The 13,994-nt window shown below is 34.5% G+C and overlaps 1 protein-coding gene across 2 annotated transcripts; it reads right to left on the reverse strand.

Moving 5' to 3' along the window:
• Positions 1-4,835: 4,835 nt before the first annotated feature.
• LOC133176824 (glucosamine 6-phosphate N-acetyltransferase-like) lies at positions 4,836-13,994 on the reverse strand. 2 transcript variants are annotated; one of them, XM_061311895.1, is made up of 7 exons: positions 13,880-13,994; positions 13,565-13,753; positions 10,767-10,923; positions 9,805-9,867; positions 9,412-9,542; positions 8,481-8,542; positions 4,836-5,122 (listed from the first exon to the last, which is right to left on the reverse strand). In XM_061311895.1, the coding sequence occupies exons 2-7, from the start codon at positions 13,643-13,645 to the stop codon at positions 4,972-4,974; spliced, it is 645 nt and encodes a 214-aa protein (XP_061167879.1). In that variant the 5' UTR covers positions 13,646-13,753; positions 13,880-13,994; the 3' UTR covers positions 4,836-4,971. The 2 variants fall into 2 exon arrangements, with proteins under 2 accessions (XP_061167879.1, XP_061167885.1); XM_061311901.1 differs by lacking the exon at positions 13,565-13,753.

The following is a 13,994-nucleotide window of genomic DNA, read 5'->3' on the forward strand; positions in this document are numbered from 1 at the left end:
ATCTATAAAATTACTTCAAGGTCACTTGCATTTTTACTCCATTAACACTCTATGGGTTAAGTATGACTCAGATGATACCAAGGGGAGAGTACATATGGAATACACTGGAAAAGGGATTTGATGCTATTATTTTGACCTTAAGAAAATTAGTCCAGGGTCACTGCACACCCTTAATTTATCAACAGCCACTTTAACAGTGAAGTGTGAGCTAAATTTGATCCGAGGCGAAAGAAATTATGCACAGAGCAATTGATTTACACAGAGATATTTTTACCTTGATCTTTGATCAAGAAATTGGTTCAGAGTCTACAAGCAAGAATTATGAGCCAAATAATGTCAATTGGGAAGAAAATATGCTCATGACAAATATTTCACACAGAGATCTAGCTGTTTTGACCTTTACCTCTGACCTTGAAGTTTTATTCAAAATCTTGCACAACATTATCAGATGAACACTCTCTGAGTGAAGTTTGAACAAGATAAGGCCAAGGCGAGAGAATATGCCCTGCAGACAAGGACTTTTTTCATATTGAGCTTTGATCAAGGAAATTGGCTTAAGGTCATTGTACAACCTCTACACGTAAGCACTCTGATAGTGATGGATCGACCAGACTTGAGCGGGGGTCACATATGCTCATGACAATGAATTCACACATGCAGAACTCTGCTTTTAATCTGACTATGACCTCTGAACTAGCTACTTGTATAAAGGTCATGCACAACCTTAAATTGGTGAAGTATGAGCCAAATAAGGCTAAGGGGATAGATATATGCTCTTACAGAGAATTTTACAAAGAGATCTACTATGACAGTGACCTTTGATCCGGAAACTTGTTATAATATCGCTGAACATTCTTTACCCACAGGAAAGAATTGACCATTGGGAGACGAAATATGGTCCAGTCAAGGGTTTACTGAGTAACAAAGATGTTTTAAGACCTAGACCCTTGATCTCGAAAATTGGTAGGAGGTCAATTCACATTCTTACCGAAGGCACTCTATGAATGAAAAAATTAATAAATAAGGCCAAGAGGGGAAGTAATATGCCTTGAACAAGGATTTTACAGACCTATGCTATGATCTTGACCTTTAATTGAGAGATTGGTTCGAGGTCACTGCTTATCCTAACCCACAAGCACTCTATAGTTAAAGTATGAGCCAAATAAGTCAATGAGAGAAAGTATGCTCCAGAAAAGGATTTTAAACAGAGCTCGCTATGACCTTGACCTCTATAGCTTTGATCCAGAAACTTGTTTCAATGTCATTGCACTCCTAACCCACAAGACCTTTCTGGGTGAAGTTTGAACAAAAATGGACTAAGTGAGAGACAATATGCTCCAGTCAACAGGATTTTAATGAAGTGTTTTATGATCTTGACATCTGATCTTGAAAATTGGTTCAGGTTCATTGCAACCATATTACTTAGGGCACTCTACAGGTGAAGTATGAGCCAGATTGGACCAAGAAGAGAGAAAATATTCTTCGGAAAAGATATTGAACTGACGGACTGATTTCTAGTTGACTCCTGAAAAATAGGGATGCAGGGGTGCACATTTCTAGAATAAAGGTCAAAGTAAAAAAAATTATAAGTAAAATCTTTGTCTGGCGTATGTTTTCTCTCTTGTTTGTTGCCTTTTGAGGCATCTCAACGATGCCTTTTAGTATTCTACGATTGAATTTACACTTATGTTCTAGGGTGTAATTGAGTAAATTCGAATTGTGTTACATACAAATATATTTAGTTTGTCAATCAAGGGCCCTCGGGGGGGGGGGGCATATTCAACTATAACAATATTATCAATTTGAATACATTATGATACAAAATGTATAAATTTTGGATCATGGTCTAGTATTGAATCAATGAAATACTGAAGATGTATAATACCACAAAAGATGAGACATTCTGAAATATACTAAATAAAGTAAAATAGAATAATACATATAATATTTGATAATGAAAATAAACATATTACACATTTTTCCATCGACACATTTTTCTATATAGGCCGTATGAAAAAACTATTTCGTTAAGGGAAGGGGTACATCCTTTCAGAATTGTTGACGAGCACAAAAATAGCCATCAGATTTAAATTTGAGAGGTTACAACAGTTATTTCTTCATTGCATGTTCGTCGCCCGCGTGGCGCAGTGGTTAGAGCGTCTGCTCTAGAGTCGCAAAGTAAGGAGTTGATTCTTACGTCGCGGGTTCGAATCCCACTGTGGGACGTGGAGACCGGTCCTTCGGATGAGACCGTATAAACCGAGGTTCCGTGTCGCAGTAGATGCTGGCACGAAAAAGATCCCTCACTGCTCAATGGCCGTAAGTGCCGAATATAGGACAAAATTTCCAGCTCTCCACCGGCAGTGGTGGCGTCTCCATATGAGTGAAAAATTCTCGAGAGGGACGTTAAACAACATACAATCAATCAATCAATCATTGCATGTTCTATTCTGTTGTATAGTATGTACTAACAAAATTGTTCCATTATTAGGGGTCACAGCTGTTATTTATTTTTGGTTTCAATTGAAAAGTATACATACTTTCAAAAGTATTAAGAAAGAGGCACATATGCCTCTCCCTTCTCTTCGTACGGGGCTGTAATAAAAAGGAATATACAGAAAAATTCTTGGGGACAGGCCCCTCCCCGTACACACGGTTCTACGAGCCTGTTATGAATAAAACAAAGCTGTTAAAGTTAATTAAATTAATAGTTAATTAATTAATACCGTAGATATCCTTCATATCCAGCTTACACGTCACACACAGATTGTATCGATTGTTGAGACACTATTGTCTATACAGTTCGCTACCGAGATGCATTAGGTTCGACTCTGTTCATTCCAATTTATGTAGGCACATCAATTACCTCCCAGTCATTCCCAGACAAACCTTTTTTACTAGAAGGAAAGTTAGGATAATATAGAAGCCTAAAAGATCAGAATCAAGTCCGTAAGAAGCAATTTCAGTGATGGTGAAAATACTTAATTCCTGTAATGTAAGAGGCGTAAAAGCTTCCTAATAGATCTGTAAAACAGATATTTTTTTGTTCAGAAGGATATTTGGGTTCCATATATTTTTTAATTACATATTCAAAAGAAATGAATAGTTTTTCGTTCACTTGCATGTTTGATATAACATTGTACTCTCAAAAGAGTTAAATTATAACTGAAAACCAATTTTCACCATTACTTATCTAGAATTAATTTTATAAAACGATTCTAATAAGATTTTTTATCTCCCGAATAGTGCAAATATTTTTAATTCGCGAGAACTTTATTTTGCATAGTTACGGGAGACGGTCTGCTCATGAAAATTTCATTCTCGTGTATATTTTTATTAGTATAGATTATAGAATTCGTGAAAATTTTGTCTCGCTTATAAATACCGAATACCTACATCGCGGAAATAAGATGTAATGAAAATTTCGTGATCTATAGTATTTATTGTGTGATTGAAAATCGTAAACATGGATGTAAACAACAATTTTAAAAAAAAACAAACATTTGACTGTTTGGGTCAATGCTGACCTGGATTGTTTGTTCGCCCTCGCTTTCTATCGTGAGTATTTTTCTATTTTCTATTTCTATTTTATATACTGATATGAAAGGATCACATTTGAAATGGATTACAAAAAAATTATACTGGTAAAGATTTGGAATATATCGTTTTTACGTTCTAAAAACTTTTTAAAACATTGTACAAAAAATCAATTGACCCTTACATTTAAACCGACGAGAAAAAAGGTACTCAACAAAATGTACCATTTCTTTTTGTTAAGACTTCATATCTGTGCAATATCTTTGTATATGTGTTATTATATAGGTGCAGTTTAAAAGAATCATGAAAACTGTTTCAATTTTTTGAAACTCTGGAATTTTGTTCTAGGATACCAAATCTCTCTTAATATATAAACTGAAAAAAATTTAACCGCACATTTTTTGCCCACATAGTTTGAAATATGCTCTTTCAGACCCCTATAAGAAGATAGTGAAATCAGATATTGCACCTTAGAATATGCATTTTTTTTTTTTAAATTACCGATCAATCTATTGCAAATTTGTGTGATGCTTATTATAAATACAACCTTTTTGTTAAAAAATTTCAGTAAATTATATTGATACCGGTATATTTAAGTAAAATGTGATGAAAATATAGAATTGGTTCAAATTAAGTTTAACAAGTTGTCTTTTATCGTCTTTTTTTAAAAAAGTTTATTTGTTCGTAACGCAGTCAATATCATATTTTTGAAGCAATGCAAAGGAAATAAAATTTTCCTTTGATTGACTTTTAAAATATCCTCCTGTTGCTTTAACTGCCATAATTGTTTTCAGCTAGATCGTCACATAGAGGAAACATTCATTATTTAATGCAATAGGAAATTTGAAATACGAAAGCCCTAGCATCAACTATTCAAAAGTTATGGGCAAGATTAAAGTTTCTGTGGACATACACACAGATAGACGGACAGACAGACCAAAACTATATGCCCCCGAATCTTCGATTATGGGGGCATAAAAATATATTCCCAACATGCCATATATAACCATAATTAAATTTTTTGAACAATAATTTGTAAAATTGCAATTGTTGTAAATGCTAGTACTTAATTTCAAATCTGCAATCAATAGAGATGTATACTGCATGTATGAAAACAGGATATCATTAGGATTTGAATCAACTATCGAGAAAGATGTACTGTCTTTGAGACTAAATTATGCAATATTTCTTGCTCCTACATTTACACAATAGATAAAATTCAGAGGCACTGGTACGTTTTACCACTGCAAGCAGCAGTGAAACGTAACAGTGCACAATTTACCAGTTTGCAGAAGAGAGTGTTTTTTTTTTATTTCTTTTTATTATACAACAACTCAGATAACCAAAATAAATCAGTTCTGCTAGAGAATACAATAAAGAGATTCTGGGGAAAGAATTCTGTGTCACTTCCTCTTCACTTTGACGATTGACCTATTAGGGTACGTGTCGCCGTAAAATTAAATTACGTCCTTTTTCTTTAATGAATCCCAATTTGGAATAAAATGGGACCATTCTTTCGTGACATTCAACCGAAACCTTGTAGCAGCCAAGCTTCTTGCTAAGTAACGTTAAAACATCAAACAATCTGGCAGAAAAAAAGGTAGCAAAATAATTTATTAAATTCAGAGGTTCATTTTCATACAGACATATAAATATACTGCATATAGAGGGAATTGGTTGTCTGTAATTAAGACCATTGAAATGTCTCGTTCTCAATTTAAAACAGATGCAGTGTACCCTTTTCCCAAGTGAATGGATTAATTTTCCCAACAGTCATTAACCCCCCCCCCCCCGGACTCAAATAAAAGAACATACATGTATATTTGGATATGGATATATACTAAATAAATTGCTACTTATGTTTCTGTATGTTGAAAACAGAAAAACACCAGACATCCAAAATATAATGAGTTTTAATGTTTAATGATTTTCCTATATTTCCGAAAAGGTGGTTCATTTTCCCAATTTTCACGGCCCTAGCCAAGTACGAAAAATGGTATAAGAGCCCTGAATTATACACTTAAAAAAACTAATAAATATTCAAATTAGCATCTTCGTTAGTAAAAATGCTTCAAAACGCTTTGGCTATGGTAAAATTACCCTAGACAAAATTGCTAATGCACCACCAAAGCAAGTTTCTTATGATGTATTTAATGTATAAAAATGTTACATAATTTACAAGTAAGACATTTAAATGTTTAAACCGATAAATAAAACCAGGGCTGTTAGAAAAATTCGCAGACAAATTGTACTGTAAGCGCGCTGTTCAGCTATATCATTAATATGCCCTACAGAGCAAGTCATGTTTTTGCATATTTTTTTTTTTTCATTATATAAACAATTTTGTGAAATTAAAATTTTTACTTTTCTAGCGCAAAAATATTTACTATATTTTTCCTGCCTCTACAATATTTTTGAAACATTATTTGTTGAAATTTGAATTGGTGACGAAATGACTGTTAAATCGCTAATTATAGATGCTCAATGCGTAAACCCAAAGCCAAGAATCGTAACGTCATAGAACGTCTTGGAGCACCGAGCTGTTTAAAAATAATGTGTGCGGACAGAAAAAATGCCCAGAAGAGATGAAATGGTATGATATGCTGCTGGTGATTGCCTACACGTATCTGGAACCAAATTGTTTAAATGGTAGCAGCTTTTCAAGGATAGAATGATTAAATTGCCATTTTTGAGGCTCAACTCCTGTAATAACCCGCTTATCACCTGGGCATTGCTTCTATGGAATTTGCATTGTTTCCATATCTAAACGTTAAACTGCCTAGACAATGATTTTAGGATCTAATTGATATTCGATAAGCCACAAAAGACATTTTAGGAAAAAAAAAGTAACGTCTTGCTATAGTTATACATTTTTAAAAGAGAAAAGACAAAACAAATCTGTAGAATTGAAAGATATTAAAAAATTTAATTTAATCAAACATAAGTCTTTTTGTTTCAAAATACACAATAGTTTTTCTGTAAATCACAGTGCCCGCAAACTTTTCACAACCCTCGTACAATCAAACAACCATTTCATAGAAAAACATGAAAATCGTGCTGACTTTTCTGGGGAGCAAATTTCCATTTTCTTCTTTGTATTTGTGTTCTTTATGTTTGTACTAATAAAAACCTCAGAAAAGAGATGACACCCATACGCGGTGTTTGACCCTAGAAGAGCTTGCTAAAGTCTGTACGGTTGGAGATATTTTAAAAACTCAATCAGTTTAAAGATTTTTCTTTCTTCTTGTGAAAAATTGCTTTAAATAGGTTAACAATCATTAAAATGTTTTCTATAGAGAACAATAACATGCAGTAGTCACCATGCATACCACGACTGCAAGATTATTCCACAAAATTGGGGCAACCGGAAGTGTGTTGGACGGGGTTTGGATACCATTTCCGTTGGTGACTACTAGATGATATACGAGGGTTGTTCGGAATGTTCGTGGACTATGCCAATCTTCGTTATAATATCTTCAGAAATTTAAAATGAGCACATTATCATATGTAAAAATAATTATTTTGTTGAATTGTGAAGTTTCATTCCATGTGATTTAATAGAATTCATGTTATTTAATTTTAAAATCAACTCGTTTTGTAACTACAGAGCAAACTCAACAACACGGTAACGTCACTATACATTTCACACAGTATTGCCCAATACCAGTGCACTCATAAAAACGTTTTTCTATCACTTGAAATCTTTTTTGCTAACAATTGTTCCAGTACCATCATTTTGTTTGTCAATGTTATATTTTTTTCACTGCATAAGTGTGCTTTCATTAGATCATCATCTGTGAAGCGCCAAACTGTTAGCAATACGTTACTAACTTTTCAATGTTTTTGATAAGATTTTTACAGATAATCCGTTTTCTCATACATCACCATCGTCTAAGCAGAGTAGTCTATCATTCAAATACCGCTTGTACCATGTACACACACATGCATGACTCGCTTTTGACATATTTCTACTTCCTCCGGCATTTCAGAGTGGTTTTTTTGTTTTGTTTTGTTTTTTTTTTTTTAGTTTTCCAGAGTAAAACACAAAATTGTATGGTTAACTGTTGGTCCGTGACGTTCTACGACGTCATCTTTTTTGCCTTTTTCAATGAGGACTACCTATCCTCTGAAACTGATTTCTTTTCAACGAAGCAAAATATTAAGTCATAATTTGGCAGAAACGACAAAACAATTTTAATTTGAAGGTGTAGAATTTTTCCGTTTTTGTGTCATTTTACAGAAGATATGACTTCAGACATTATTTAGTGTCATCATTGTAAATTACAAAATTTCGACCTGCTCCGTAATCCGATTTTCGCATTTTTTAAGTCTAAATAAGTTTGAAATAAACCACGATATTTTAAAAGCTTTTATTACACATCATTTGAATTTACTGTTGAAATATTTTCTTCAAATTTGGATATAATATGACGTTAACTAAAATAGTTCTGACGGTAGTCCACGAACTTTCAGAAGGACCCTCGTAATAAACGCATCGATCTATATCATTTGATTTTTGAAAGGGAGACCGCTTCTTTGCAACATCACTGACCACCATTGGTAACCACTAACTTCATAACAGCTCAAAAATGGTGCTCAGTGAACTTTCGGAAATTGGTATTTGGACAATAAGGTCATTTGAGGGTCTTGTCATGACACCAAGACATTTGACAAGTCGACTGCCTTAGGCAAGACATATTAGATATACTAGATCTAATTAGGCAAATGATCTGTAAAGAAATGAGAACAGAGTTGTTTGTGCGCAAGCAATTTTGTCTAGTGTATATTAACTGGATATCAGGACTAGGGTTATAGCAAAGAAATTCATCTGTTATAGATAACCTGCTATAACCATGATAACCATGTTTTACAGTTAAAGCACTATAAATGCTGGTCCAGCTGTATCGTGATTTCCTATCGTAACCCAAGTTATTTTCACTTACAGCTTGTCCAACTGTTTTCCTTGGTATGAACTATGCACAACCACATCTTCTATTCTGCTTTTCTGCAATGGAGAAATGAAGTGTTAGTGGAGTTTTGTTATTAGTTTCATAAAAATAGTATTTTTGATATAATCAAATGAATCAATGATTCATGTTCAGCGTAGTGGTATGGCGTTTGCTTCGTGATCGGGAGGTCCCGGATTCGACTCCCTTTTGCGGCGGCCGCTTCAAACCTAAGACATAGGTCAAAAATTGTCGCATTTAACCTAGAAGCAGGTGAAAAAAATTTCGAATGAGACGTTTATAATATTCAATCAATCACTCATATTCAGTATCTACATTTTTATAATTCTCCAATAAATCAAAAGTTTTACAGAGTAAATATATGTATTGTGATTTCTAATATTACTCAATACTTCTACATATATCGCCAATCCAAAACTGGTCTCGGTAGTCCAGTTTTAGGGCGTTCGATTCGTGATCAGTAAGTTCGGGTTTAATTCTCGTTTTCGGGGTCACGTCAAACCTAAGACTTAAACATAGGTATTGACTGTTCTTTCACCAAGCACCCGGCAGTAGGAGTGAATGTCAAGGGTCTTTTGGATAGACCTTAAAAACCGAGGATCCATGTCATGATATACGTTGAAGGGAAGAAGATCGCTCACTGCTACGGTCAATAAACGCCATGTCCAGGGCAAGTTTAGGCATTGCACCTGAAGCACTCTCTACGTGAGTGAAAAATTCTCGAATGGGACGTTAAACAACATACAATCATCCAACCCCCTGCAAATCATGACAAGTGCAAAATTTTGAACCATATGAATCAGCTTATGCTCTAAGACCCTTCAGTCGAAGAAATATTTGACTTTTTTACTTTGAAATAACAGAAGATTTTTTAAAAAGGGATACCGGAGGTATTTATATTACATACAATACCACACTGTAGAACAAACTTCAATTGTTTTATTAGAGTGGCGGATCCAACGACTTGGTGGGTGACTGTGTCCTCTATCACTACAGTGTAGTACAGGTTTGACTGGGACTTCATTAAATTGAATCGCTCTGAAATTATACTTTATTCAGTCATCATTCCTTACAAATATGAGATTAATTTAAAAATCTGATCTTTTGTCAATTTTTTTTTATAGAATGACACGTTAAGTCCTAGTTCTCTTTATTCAGTAGCACTGACACTTAATTTGTGGGGAAAATTCACAAATGTTTCACTACACCAAATAATATTCTAGGCTTTGTATTCTTTTGTGTTATTCTTTATAAACACCGTAAGGACAATATTTCAATAATTTTATGATGTGTTGATTACCTTCAAACTGTTCCTTGGAAATGTCACCAACTTCTGTAAGTTGCTTGAGGAGTGAAAGGTAACCTAAACAAATCAAACAGTGATAAGTAAGTTTTCATCAATTCAAAAATAGGAAGAGAGAAAGAAAGATAATGAATGTGTATTATCTCACTGACTAAATAATCTTAAGGTTAAACCATGATTTATTATTTGACTTGACTTGAAATCATTTTTTAATGCAAATTTTCATTAATTTTAAAGCACATTTTGTTTCAGAAAACATAGAGCACAAACTTGATTATCTACCAAATTTATATATTTCAAACATTATTATCAGATGCATCTTATGTATAAAAATCTCAGATAGGCAAGCTTGTGCTCCATGTTTCCTAAAGTGAAAAGTATCTCGAATTTGATGAAATTCCACCAGAATCGAGAAAATTCATAAAAATGTTCTACTTCTGCACCCTCTTGTGACCTCCCTGTAAGCTTGGAATCAAAATAAATGCTGGTTTTAAAACAAGCATCATTTTAAGTTCTTAATTGCAAACTATCACAATTTTAACTGTGTTTTGACTTTTACTACATCAAATAAGGGTCCAGATTCGGCCATTACCGTACCTTGTCTTTTGCACTGGTAAGAGGTACATTAACCATAGAAAGAATAATCTGTGTCTCGGGACAAAACCTCACTACAATTAAACAGGGTCCATAGGATAACCTAAATTCTCCGATAAAACGTACGTTCTACCATCAATAACCACAAAGCTACCCAGACATCCAAAAATCCAGAAATCCAATGCATATAGTTCAGACACTGTACCTCTACTTTGTTTTGCAATCGTGGAAATTGAATATACAGAGCAATTATCCTGTTTATAGCAACAATCTACCACAAATTCTCCTTTCACGCAAAACTCCAAAAAGCTAGATACATGCACATGCGAAAAAAATTGGTTTACTGTAACTTGAATGTATCTGACCTTTATCATAGTCTGAGATACACAGGGGCCTTATTCTAAACCCCTCCCCAAGGTCTGTCAGATTGATGTTTGGATTGTAGCTGGCACTTTTCTGATCCTCAGATTCCAGATCATGTAGGATTTGTGGATCAAATAAATAACACTCCCCATAACCATTCTGAAATGTTGAAATGAAACAAACTTGATATCACTGAGATGGTAACTATATCAAAGGGTCTCGTTTTTTACCAAAGACATAAGGATGAAAGACTCACGTGTAAGGGACTGTTTTTGACGTTTGAAGTTGAGCTTACACTTTTACTTATGGGCACTCTTTGAGTAAGGTATATACCAGAGGCGCCAAGAGATGAGAAAATATGCTTGAGTTAAATATTTTTCACAGAGATTTGCTATAACTTTGACCGAAGTCCTATAAAATTAGTTCAAGGTCACTCACACTCTTAACCAGTGAACACCTTATGGGTTAAGTAGGAGTCAGATGAGACCAAGGGGAGAGAAGATATACATTGGGAAAAGAATTTTATGCCATGATCTTGACCTTTAATCTAGAAAAATAGCTGTTGGTCACTGCAGACCCTTATTGTATCAACAACCTCCCTAGGGGTGAGGTGTCAGCTGAATTTGAAACAAGGCAGAAGAAATTATGCTCAGGCCAAGTACTTTACAAAGAGATCTTTTTACCTTGATCTTTGATCAAGATATTTACTCAAGGTCAATGCACATCCTCTACCAACAAAAATGGGTAAATTACTGTACGTGTACATAAATTGACGTATTCAAAATTTAGCGGAATCGCTGGGTATGGAGTTGTTGGCGAAATCATGAATTAGCGCTATACATGTCCATGCAGTATATTGTATTTATAATTGATTTCTTAGCGGTATTAATGAATAAGCGCATCGTTGTCCGCGCCAAAGCCGCTAAAACATGAAGCCCACTTTTTAAGTACACATACAGTATGAGCCAGAAAATATGCTTATGACAAATATTTCACACAGAGATCAATCCGTTTTGACCTTTATTCAAGGTTGTGTACAACCTTATCAGATGAACACTCTCTGGGTTAAGTTTGAGCAAAATGGGGCCAAGAGAGAGAGAGAGAGAGAGAGAGAAATACCCTGCAGACAAGGATGTAACAGAGTTTTTCTTTTACATTGACCTTTGAGCAAAGAAATTGGTGTAAGATCATTGCACAGCATCTACCCACAAGCACTATTAGAGTGAGGGATTCAGCAGATTGTCCAAGGGGAACATATGCTCATAATAAGGCTTTCATCTAGATATCTGCTATCACATTGACCGCTGACCTAGATAATTTCAATTTGTTTAAGGTCACTGCTGATCCTTAACACACAAACACTCTATGGGTGAAATATGAGCTAAGTAAGACTTAGGGAATAAGAAATATGCTCTACCCAAGGACACACAGAAATCTGATATGACCGTGACTTTTGATCCAGAAACTGGGTACATGTAAAAGGAAAGGTCACTGCTCTTTCTTTACTTTACCCACAGAAAGGACAAAGTGGAAACAAAATATGCTCCAGACAAGGCTTTTATCAGAGATATCATGCTATGATCGTGAAATATGACCCAGATTGGGCCAATAGGTTTCGAACCTCTCAGGTCCCCCAGTGGACAAAGAGGAAGTAATACAGAACAGATGAGCGGACGGACAGAAGGATTGATTCCTTTTGGGCACTTGAAGTGTAGGGGTGCGGTGAGTTTGAACCAGTTTTCTAAGGTAAAAAAAACCTTTATATGGAAAATCTTTGCCTGGAGTATATTTTATCTAATATTGATCCTTCCTAACTCGAACATCACCAAATAGAGTGCATCTGGATAGAGAATGTTGAGTGATATTGAGCAAATGTTTTAAATCAGTGAGTCATATCAAAGATTTTGTGTAAACTCCTCGTCGGGATCATATTTTCTCTCCCTTAGACTCAGTTTAGTTTAAATCTCACCCATAGAGTGCCTATTGGTGTGCAGTGACCTCGAACCAATTTTCAAATAAAATATATGGTAAAAAAATTAAGTTAAAACAAAAACTTTGAGAAAAAAATCTTTGACTGGGGCATATTTTCTCTCCCTTTGACCCTTCCTGGCTCAAACTTCATCCATGAAGTGCTTGGGCGAGAGGGTGTGGGAGCTTGAGTCAAGCTTCTAGATCATTGGACAAACTTCTATCTAATATTCTATAAAGTTCTCGTTTGCCGCATACTTAAAAACCGCTTTCATTTTTATGTCCTTTGCCGTTTGAGACGGTCACCATCTCAACGATGTATACTAGTATAAGTATTATACGGTTGATATTACACATATGTTCTAGCGTGTAATTGAGTAATTGTTTTACAATTGTATACGTTTATTTATCAATCAAAGGCCTTCCTCAGTGTTTCAAACGTATCGCTAGTTTTGTAATTCTTTGATAAAAAATATCTACAATAGGTTATCTTTTTTTAAAAGCACTCATTTTGAACATTAGCAATGGACCGGAAGTATACAAAGAAAAGGGAGAGTTAATCATGAAAACTGCATATCAAATAAGAAAGTAATAAGTATTGCAGTTGACAAAACTGATATCGAACTATAAATACTTTATTTTTTAAATATCAAAGAAAATATTTTACGAGAAAATTCTCAATAATTTCTGGGAACACTATATAATAATAAAAATAAACTTATTACACATTTTTTTTCTATAAAGGCCCGTATAAAAAACGATTTCCTTGGGGGAAGGGGATACGACCTATAGGAATTTTTAACAAGTGCAAAAAAACACTCATCAGACTTACATTTGAGTGATTACAACCGTCAGCTTTCTTCATTGTGTGTTGTTTTCTGTTGTATAGTATGTACTGGCAAAATTGTTCCATTATGAGGGGTAGCAGCTGTAAGTTATTTTTGGTTTGAATTGAAAAGTATACATGCTGACAAAATTATTGAGAAAGAGGCATATGTCCCTCCTTTCTCTTTCTATGGGCCTGAAATAAATAAGAGAATAAACTGGAAAATTCTAGGAGACACACACCGGCCCGAACACACGGTTCCTGTTCTAAATAAAACAAAGCTGTTAAAATTAATTAAATTAAGAATAAATTAAATCATACCGTAGACATCGTTAATACCCAGCTAACACGTCAGACACAGATTGTATCGATTGTTGAGGCACTAATATCTATTCAGTTAGCTACCGAGATGTACATGTATTAAGTTTCGAGTCTG

The sequence above is a fragment of the Saccostrea echinata genome, unplaced genomic scaffold, assembly GCF_033153115.1.
Source record: "Saccostrea echinata isolate AGI-Se365-2 ecotype Australia unplaced genomic scaffold, CSIRO_AGI_Sech_v1 ptg000002l, whole genome shotgun sequence".
NCBI lineage: Eukaryota > Metazoa > Mollusca > Bivalvia > Ostreida > Ostreidae > Saccostrea > Saccostrea echinata.